This window comes from Coregonus clupeaformis, chromosome 8 (assembly GCF_020615455.1).
Source record: "Coregonus clupeaformis isolate EN_2021a chromosome 8, ASM2061545v1, whole genome shotgun sequence".
Lineage (NCBI taxonomy): Eukaryota > Metazoa > Chordata > Actinopteri > Salmoniformes > Salmonidae > Coregonus > Coregonus clupeaformis.
In genome coordinates, this window is record NC_059199.1 from 44,029,857 (window position 1) to 44,039,569 (window position 9,713).

Below are 9,713 nucleotides of genomic sequence, written 5' to 3' on the forward strand. Positions count from 1 at the left end.
ATGAAGGGCTTGACAATTAAATATGTTTTACTTGGTCTGTAATACCATGGGCCAAATAGGGGACTGCATTGTGTTGTATGATGCAAGAAACCACTTTACAAAATTAAATGAATTATTATTACCATACAGAGAATTAGATAATGTAGGCTACCCCTCTGCCTATTGGCTTAGTTAATTATTATTACCATACAGAGAATTAGACAATGTTGGCTCCTCTGCCTATTGGCTTATTTGCATATTCAAGCCTATCTCAAAATATAACACTGCCCCTTTAATTAAGACATTTTTACCTGACTTGCTTTTCAAAGACAGCTTGAAATGTAGCCTACACGGTTTGTGCCCTTGTAGAAAGCAGGAACTCCCCATTGCTGACCTATACTTATCTATAACTGGGCAAATAACTCGCCAACTAGCGAAGAATATCAACAAATGTGCACACGCGCGTCTGCGCTCTGATCTGAACTGATCTGAAAAGCGCGTTCACTCGCGGGTGATTGAAAGACCGCTCGTGGGCCACCCCCGCCAATAGAATTCTACTTCGTTGCGCTCTGGCTCTGCCTACAACATAATCACAGACTCAACCTTGCAGAGTTCGATTTGTTTTGGTTTGTTGCATTGAAATGGGTCTGATATAATGTTGATTCGATCACAAAAAAAACGTTCATCTATATAGTGCAAACAAATGTGGCGAACTCGGTGAGATTCAATCTGACTGCGAATAGAAATAAACTCTTAGAAAAAAAGGTGCTAAATAGAACCATACAGGGTTCTTGGGTTTGTCCCCATAGGGGAAACCTTTTTGGTGCTGGGTAGAACTCTTTGCAGAGGGTTTTATCTAGAATCCTCTATGTAGGGTTCTTCAAAGGACCCCCGGTATATGGTTCTACTTAGAACCCTATATGAAGGGTTCTACCAATGACCCTTTTATCATCTAAAGGTTCTTCCTAGCAGGGCCATTCGAGTAGACGGGATTAGCCCAGAAGGCTAATAATTTCACAACTATTCTTTCAAAATAATATTTATTGTCAGACACATATTGATGTAATCAGTCAATGGTGCCACCTGTCAATGATCAATTGTTTGGTGCACCCCTTGTTTTCGTTCGAAGTGAAAACACTACAAAGAAGTAGGGCAGCATAGGGTCGCCCACGACCTGCGGATTCCCGCTTTAAACGGAACATTCTGTAGACATCATCAGTCTGGACAAAGTTCCTCATGGTTATTGTCGTAGTAAATATTAAAATGTTATAGCTTGGTCTGACTAAAATCTTGTGCATGACCCATTTTAATGTTAGGAGCTTGTTTTCAATCAATGCTGTTCCTATGCAAGAACAATGGACAGAGCCAATATCTTCTCAAGGACAAACACCCACGCCACAGGCCACAATCCCCACGAGTCTTTCCTTTGAGAACATACACACATTCACACACACATCTCCAGGCATACGCACACTCATCCTCATGCCTCACGAGTTACGCACACACACAAACTGCACCTCTTTCTACTGGTTGGGTGCCTAGGGCAGAGGACTCTGCCGTGCACAAAATGGGGCTTCTACTCTGGACAGAGCAGACCCGCTTCCTACGCTTCGGGAACCAATCAAGGGACTAGAAGAAGGACCCCTTCCTTTGTGTTGCATTGTATAAAGTAATGCTGAAAACTCTGTTTTTGATCCCTTTTCAACTGTCTCGATAAGAGGCAACTGAATGGGTCCATGCATGTAGCTTGAGCAGTACCAGCTATCTCTGTTGTTTAATAAACTGCCTTTTGCTTAAACATATTCCTCTCCGTCTAGCGTCGTTGGTTCTGTACTTCCTCTCCTGTATGGTTTCACCAACATTATACCCATGTTCCTTAAAACGGACTATACACTTCTCACTGTGGTTTGCAACACAAAACTAAATTGATGTTTACTGCGGTCACAATAACTTTACAGTACAGATAAGCGAGAGTATTTATGCCTGAGGAGGTTGGCAGATTGCTACGAACCTCTCAGAGGAGCGTGTCTGTCTCCCCATATGCATACGTCTGACTATTGTTTGTCTATTAAACATTTACATTTACATTATTTAGCAGACGTTCTTATCCAGAGCGACTTACAGGAGCAATTAGGGTTAAGTGCCTTGCTCAAGGGCACATAAACCTTTAAATATAGCAGTCGTTCGCCTTCTCTTTGGGGTTCTTCATTTTCCACACCTTGACCAAATTCACGATTCCCGACACTATAAGGTCTAGTGATCATTGTATTGATGTACATACAGACTCACATAATGAAAACCAAAGGGTCTATAAAGCCAACTGGTGCTAATGGACATGGTAATATACTGTTAACTACTTCCGGATTCGTCACTGACCTAAGCTTCTGTTTAGTGCATTGTTGGCATACATGCGGACATGAGATAAAGTGACTTATTGTTATAAAAAGTGGGAGGATCAAACCAAGTATATGAAGAGCAGTTTATTGGTCATGGAGTCATGCAGTCACCCCATAGTGTAATCCCATGATAGAAAGTGTTTGGATCACTAAACTGAGATCAATATCAAGGCTAAGGTAAGTGAGATTTAAAAAAGAGAAATATTTTCATATTAAACTATGCAATTAGAAATTTGTAAACAAACGTATTCAATTATTTGAATTTTCGTCAAAGTTGAAGTTATCTGAATTTAGATGCATTTACGATGGAAAGTAAACTAAGACACCATGTTAGTGCCGTGGCAGCTGTGTTCATAAATTCACTCTCGACTCTGGAGTGCCAGAGTGTGCTCCGAGTGCGCTCTGGGCTAAAATAAATTCAGTGCTTTGTCAGATTGTCCGTTTGTAGGCTAAATTCAGAGCATTTCGCTCTGGCACTCTCAAACCACCCACTTGTATTTCATCTTAATTTTGCTTATCTAAGGGTGCGTTACGAACGGACAATTTGACAGAACTGGCACTCCAGAGTGAATTTATGACAAAGAGTTGGAAATTCCCCTAGGTATAATGATCAAGTAAACTTTCAAAAATAAACGTCATACTCAAGCTACTATAAAATGCCTCTAAACCGTAACCACTTTTAATCCCTATCCTTTAGATGTGGAGCATAGCTGCATTGGTGTTAGTGCTGACAGGGCCTGCCTCTTGCTACATCACCTGCCCTGGTGGGAAGGTCTGCTCTGATCAATCAACCTGTTGTTTGACTAAAGGAGGATATGCCTGCTGCCCAGTTCCCAATGTGAGTAACCAGGGTTCACATTAGGGCAATTTGTAGCCTGGTCCCAGATCTGTTTGTCATGTCAACAGCCATAGCAGTTGGCAGCATGAACATCTGGAACCAGGCTAGGGAATTTGATCCCATTAGTTAATGGGATTCTCAGCAGCACTAAGGTTGTAAAGACAGGAAAAAGAAACCAGCATACTGGTACTGTTGTTTCCTTCACTTTTGGATTACAAAACCAATGTTTCAGTTGAAAGACCTTGGGTTTAGAAAGCTGTACAAGCAAAGACCCCATAAAGGTATTTTGACTGCAAGCCATATCACCTTTTTTAAATTACTTTTTCCAGGAACAAAGTTCTCCTGTCTCTGCTCCGCTCGAGTCTGACAGCAGCCCTGTCCAGAGCAACGCAGTGGAGAGCTCCAATGTCGGCAAGGTGCAATGTGACAACTATTATGCTTGTCCCGATGGCACCACCTGCTGCCACCACCCCAAAGGCCTGTGGTTCTGCTGTCCGTACTCCCCTGTGAGTTGACTAGTGTTTCTCTGCTTGTAGTATGTTGGCTTGAAGGGCTCTTGTCAATTTGTAATATTGGTATAGAGTAGCTGTCAGTATCAGGAATTAGTGACTAGAGTGTGCAAAGCTGTCATCAAGGCAAAGTGTGGCTACTTTGAAGAATCTCAAATATATTTTGATTTGTTTAACACTTTTTTGGTTACTACATTTAGATTTACATTTTTAGTCATTCCATGTGTGTTATTTTATAGTTTTGATGTCTTCACTACTATTCTACAATGTAGAAAATAGTACAAATATAGAAAAACCCTTGAATGAGTAGGTGTGTCCAAACTTTTGACTGGTACTGTATTTCTAAACACTTCTACATTAATGTGGATGCTACCATGATTACAGATAGTCCTGAATGAATTGTGAATAATGATTAGTGAGAAAGTTAGACGCACAAATATCATACCCCCATATCCCCAGAGCCTAAACAACAACAAATGTGTCACTGTCCCAATACTTGTGTAGCTCACTGTATCAACTTGTATACGTCTGTTTTTCCACAGGCTAGGTGCTGTCTAGATGGATACCACTGCTGTCCCTATGGCTATGACTGTGACCCCACATATACTAAGTGTGTGAGGTATAGCAACCTGAGGTACCCTTTTGCTCCTAGGCAGGCCCCTTCAATGATCGAAGCCATCAAGGTCTCCAAACCGGAAAACAAGGTCCACGATCAGGTAGGTACCTATGCGTCACACTCACAGGCAACCAATGTATGTGTAGGCAGTGGACATTGTTCTCTTTCTGTATGTTCATGTCAGTCTAAGAGAAAGGCACTTTTGATTCCCACCTTATGGGTATAAAAAATGATAATTAATAGAGAATGATTTCATGCACACTGGTATGCTATTACATTTTAACCTCTGAGAGTAGTTTGTAATGTAATCACATTATTCCCACGCACTTCCCACGCAACCAGATAACTCAGATATGCGAGTGCTTTTTAAATATGGAAACCCTGAGAGTAGAACATTGATGGTGTGGTTCTCTTCTTTCTCTAATATTTTAGCAGGTCCCATGGACAGCACTAGTTCAGGCCTCTGACAGCACCCCACAGGCTGGAATCATTCACTGTGACACTCAATTCTACTGCCCTTCTGCATCCAGCTGCTGCAAGGGACCTACTGGCAAATGGGGCTGTTGCCCATTCCCACTGGTAAATATACTGAAAGTGTTGGGTGTACTGTAGAGGGAATTTGATACAACTGACCTTAAATACCACTCAGCTATCATTTGATAAAGTAGTCTATCAATGTTATGTAGGTAGAGCATGTTTATTAATGTAATGAACAATCTGTAGTGCATGTACAGAGCAGTGTGAAATGTTTTAATGACATTAAGATCATGTGCAATATTATGCAGATTTTATATTACTATCATGTTCTGAGACCTATTTTTTTTATTTTTAGGCGAAGTGTTGTGCGGATGGCCTGCATTGCTGTGAATAAAGGTGGCCTGCATTGCACCTCATAAAGGTGCAGGAAATGGTACTCTCAGATTCCTTCAGGTCTGAAGGATGATGCTAAGCAGGACTGACAAGATTTCTAATTAATTCTAATCTTGTCACTGTACTGACATTGGATTGTACCTTTTTTGTGAATGCATTATCATTTAACCTTGCACTGATGAGTATAAGAATGTTGAATCATGCCACCCAATCATTCATTGCACAAAAGACAGCTCAATACACTTCAAAATAAATGTAATTCAAATTAAATGTTTCCTTGTTGAGTATTTAGTATATCATTCCTTATAGGCTATCAATCTCCACTGGCAAAAAAATTGTATCAGAGTCACATATTTATGTGCAGTATGTGTGTGTTCTAAATTCACTCTGGAGTGCCTGAGTGTGCTCAGAGTGCCCTCTGTGCGATCGTAAATTCAGACCGTTGTCAGATTGTCAGTTTGTAAATTCAGAGCGCACACTGGACACTCCGCCGAGGAGTAGGGTTGATCCGACCGTTCTGACCTCACAACCGCAGTCAAGCACCCAAGCTAACTGGCTAACAGTGGCTAACTACTTCCAGACACAAATGAGAGAACACCTCACTCTGACCATTTTACTAGACCTAGCAGAGCTGGTAAGGCTGTTTTCATGTTGTTCATGTCCAGAGCGTTGGTGACTGTAACTGTGCTGCTGGCAACAATTTAATGTTTTTTTTGCCGACGTTTACTACCACCGGCCATATTCAACGGGTGTTGAGCGTTCGTAAATTCATCAGTTATTCTGCGCTCTGGCATACTCAGACGAGAGTGCTCTGAAATCGGAGAAGATAGCCAGAGTGAATTTACCATTCTTGCTCATTCTCTGAGCCAATGACTGTATTTTACACGTGAAGCTCTGAGCACGTGGTTGGAGTTACTATGGTAACAACATCAAGTAGCTAGTGTTTATGTATCCTCTACTACCTACTAGCTAGCAATCCTGCCTCCTATCTACAATGGCTGAAATGTCTGCTATGAATAGAAAATTGATTCAGAATCTCGCTGAAACTCTTTCTAAACAAGTCAAACACTGTAAGTATGAGTTTTGATAGCTAGTTGGCAGAGATAGTCTACGTTGTGTCCTGACTAACGTTAGTTAGCTACAGTAACGTTTAGCTGAACTTCTTAAAAGAAAAGCTAGCTAGCCAACTACCTAGTTTATACTTCTCAGCATTTAGCTAGCTACAGTAGCTATATAGCTAATAACAAAACGTGTAAACGAAATAAAAGTTAATAGCTAGCTGTTGTTGTCTAGCTCCTCCAACCAAAACTCGCCTTTCATTGAACGTGTTGGCAGCACTACTTATGTGACAGATGGGGGGCGCTATAACCTTGCGTTGTTGAGATCATGTCAAAGTATGTCCTGTGTTCTTTTCTCCTGCTGTGCAGATTAATGCAAATTAATAAAAACATATCAGTCTATGTAAATTGGAATTATGCATATGGAAGCAGTACTAACACTATTTTTGGCTGTAGTTAACAAAACAGAAGCGGAGTGTCTGATCCGACTATTCAATGGACTCCTGGGGGATCAGAGTGACAGGAGGGTAGGGAATGGTCTGGACAGAGGGAAATTCAGGAATATTTTGCACAACACCTTTGGAATGACTGATGATATGATCATGGATAGAGGTAGGCGTGTCTCCTTTGTCACATGAAACAGAATGTAACCATCAAATAAAGTATGATACTGATGTGGCAAGTTATCACAAAAAAATTGGTATTATATTCCAGTCTTTCGCGCATTTGACAAGGACAACGACAGCTACGTCAGTGTGAAAGAGTGGATTGAGGGACTGTCAGTCTTTCTCCGTGGGACATTGGAGGAAAAAATAAAGTGTAAGAAAGATAAAGTGTATAATATGTAGGCTTTTTGACCGTTATCTACTATATTACTATCCATGTATTGACTCTGTCCCCCATTTGGTTTTTAGACAGCTTTGATGTGTATGACTTGAATGGAGATGGGTACATTTCCCGGGAAGAGATGTTCCACATGCTGAAGAACAGCCTGATCAGACAGCCCACAGAGGAGGACCCAGACGAGGGCATCAAAGACCTGGTGGAGATCACACTCAAGAAGATGGTAATGACATTTTAATCTTCATTTTAGCCAGGTTAAACCAGACTGAATGCTGTGCTACCTATTGTTTAACCTGCCAGGCTAACTTCATTGTACCTTGTGTTTACAATCACTGTTTAACTTGGTCACAATTGACCAATTCATGTTTCAGATTAAATAGACTGTCTGAACATAAAATAGCAATGAGTTGTTTCCATCCTCAGGACCATGACCATGACAGCAGACTGTCCTATGCAGACTTTGAAAAGGCAGTGAGAGATGAGAATCTATTGCTTGAGGCTTTTGGAACCTGCCTTCCCGATGCCAAGGTGACCATTGAAGTCAAGACTGTAAACACAGTGTGTCTGGATTGGACAATATTTTGCCTTTGTCTGACATGTTTTTTCCTTTTGTGTTACAGACCATATTGGCATTTGAGCAGCATGCATTCCAGGATCCACTTGAGCGTTAAGGACATCACTAAATTTTATTAACAAAAAACTGCTCATACACTGATGGGAAATGTATAAATAAAACATGTTGAGAAAATATGAAGTTCCGTTTGAATTATGTAAATATAAGAACTTGCTAATGTCCACCTCATTCCCTGTGAGAAGCAGTCTTTCAGGACATGTCTGTTAGATTCTCCTCCGAGGCTTTGCTGACTTTGTCTTTGTTGGCTTGACTTCAGGAACTGATGCAACCTGAGAACAAGGAAAGACATGAATTTACTGTAGTGTAGTATCACTCTTCAATTGTATGAAATTGTGAGTGACCAATTTTAAGAAGCAAATGACCACGAATATACTTTTTTCAATGTATTTCTGATCATGTTGGCTGTTGTGTTCAACGACTCGTCCGCCATATCCATTTTAGGCCGCTCTGGTAGTTTTGGTCCAATGAGGGTTTCATTTTTGTCCACGAAGCCAAAAAGTGAGTCTTTATTAGTTTCTACCATTTTCCGTTTTCTGTTCTCCAAATCTGTGGTCCTCGGTACGAATCTTGGGGGTGCTGCAGGGGGTGGATTTTTACTCAGTCTTTTCACTATTCCTCGGTCTCCCCCAGAAGAGGAGGGAACGCTGCTTACAATGGGTGCCAGCTGCTGTTTAGTATCTATGGCATTATGCAATGACCCCATTTTGTCCTCGGTTGGAATAGTCCTGCATTGGTTTGCCTGATAACTATAAGACAGATCATTAGATGGGGCATGTCTGTAAGGAGGAAACTCCTGTGGGGGTAAAGGCAATAAGGGAAATCCTAAATAATGGCCATGGCTGGTACTCGAAGTCTCTCCCTTGTTGCTGGTATCACTGGATCTCTGATTATCACCTGAGGAAGTCCTGGCTGTGGTAGCAACTGTATCTGACGACATGGGTTTTTTGCTCTTTTCATCCTCCTGGTCCTGTTCCTTTGCTTCTCAACCAAAAAGGAAGAATCAAATGTCAACTAACTACATCATAATAATCATGCTTATGTTGTGAATGACATACCAGAGATAGTACTGATAATATTCTCCCAGCACAGCACAACATCTGTACCTTTATTTTGAGTCGTCCTGTTCACATATCGTCTCCTGTCTTGCAGCTTCAGTCTGGTGTCCTCCACTGTCTCATACTCAGGGGCATAGCACACATGTAGTAAACCTCCAAAGAAACTCTTCTCATCCATATGCCGTTTGGCCGCCCTGAAACACAATTACTTTAAAGTATAACTGGCTGAGTGAGGTGGTCTACCAGCTTGTGTAGGACTAGGCTAGATTAAACTAGGGCCTGAAGTTTTTCCTGATCAGGTTACATGATGGTCAGGGAAAACACCTCTCCCTATCCATCTCATCATAACCTATAAAACCTGTCCTAACCTTGCACTGGTGAGTTTCTGGAACTTGATGAGGTAGACCTCTGTGAATTCCTCTGCAGGGTACTCATCCAGCACCCTGTACTCCTCCACAGCCCCGTACAGCGCAGAGAGCTGGATCAGTTCTGTCATCACCCCGATGGCTGGGACTCCTTGCACCATCAGGTAACGAGACTCCAAGTTGATGGTGTACACCTACAGGGGTAATATAGCACGGATAATACATTAGATTTCTAGCTAGCTAGCTAGTTTGCTAGCTCACTTGGTCAAGTATTGAGCATGGATACATAATTTCGCTGTAGGAAATGATTTTCATACCTTAACTGCTTTAGGTCTCCTCCCTTCTCTATACTTCGGTCGTGAGGGGCAAATATTTTGCTGCTCATGATGTTTATAAACCTCTGGAGTGCTCCAACATGAGCTGTTGCCGAACGCTGCCATGTTTGCAAATTACAACAAAACCAAACCGGAAGTAGTTTCCCAGACGACAATAATCGATCTGAGCTCATCGACGTAAAACAAAAAAAGCAGATCAGCTACTTTTGCCTGCC

The 9,713-nt window shown here is 41.5% G+C and overlaps 3 protein-coding genes across 4 annotated transcripts; 2 read left to right on the plus strand and 1 right to left on the minus strand.

The window, feature by feature from the left end:
- Nucleotides 1-2,366: 2,366 nt before the first annotated feature.
- On the plus strand, nucleotides 2,367-5,478 carry LOC121572860 (progranulin). The gene is made up of 6 exons (XM_041884891.2): nucleotides 2,367-2,552; nucleotides 3,073-3,213; nucleotides 3,543-3,719; nucleotides 4,265-4,438; nucleotides 4,771-4,917; nucleotides 5,171-5,478. Exons 2-6 carry the CDS (start codon nucleotides 3,073-3,075, stop codon nucleotides 5,207-5,209), a joined length of 678 nt encoding a protein of 225 aa, XP_041740825.1. The 5' UTR covers nucleotides 2,367-2,552; the 3' UTR covers nucleotides 5,210-5,478.
- Nucleotides 5,479-5,807: 329 nt separating this feature from the next.
- On the plus strand, nucleotides 5,808-7,859 carry LOC121572862 (EF-hand calcium-binding domain-containing protein 1). Of its 2 annotated transcripts, none has more exons than XM_041884894.2 (6): nucleotides 5,808-5,842; nucleotides 6,723-6,878; nucleotides 6,981-7,085; nucleotides 7,181-7,332; nucleotides 7,533-7,637; nucleotides 7,730-7,859. In XM_041884894.2, the coding sequence occupies exons 2-6, from the start codon at nucleotides 6,851-6,853 to the stop codon at nucleotides 7,778-7,780; spliced, it is 441 nt and encodes a 146-aa protein (XP_041740828.1). In that variant the 5' UTR covers nucleotides 5,808-5,842; nucleotides 6,723-6,850; the 3' UTR covers nucleotides 7,781-7,859. The 2 variants fall into 2 exon arrangements, with proteins under 2 accessions (XP_041740828.1, XP_041740827.1); XM_041884893.2 differs by lacking the exon at nucleotides 5,808-5,842 and adding an exon at nucleotides 6,026-6,278.
- Nucleotides 7,777-9,613, minus strand: rbm48 (RNA binding motif protein 48). The gene is made up of 5 exons (XM_041884892.2): nucleotides 9,481-9,613; nucleotides 9,167-9,357; nucleotides 8,847-8,992; nucleotides 8,117-8,721; nucleotides 7,777-8,012 (listed from the first exon to the last, which is right to left on the minus strand). The coding sequence occupies exons 1-5, from the start codon at nucleotides 9,601-9,603 to the stop codon at nucleotides 7,947-7,949; spliced, it is 1,131 nt and encodes a 376-aa protein (XP_041740826.1). The 5' UTR covers nucleotides 9,604-9,613; the 3' UTR covers nucleotides 7,777-7,946.
- Between the last annotated feature and the right edge of the window lie 100 nt (nucleotides 9,614-9,713).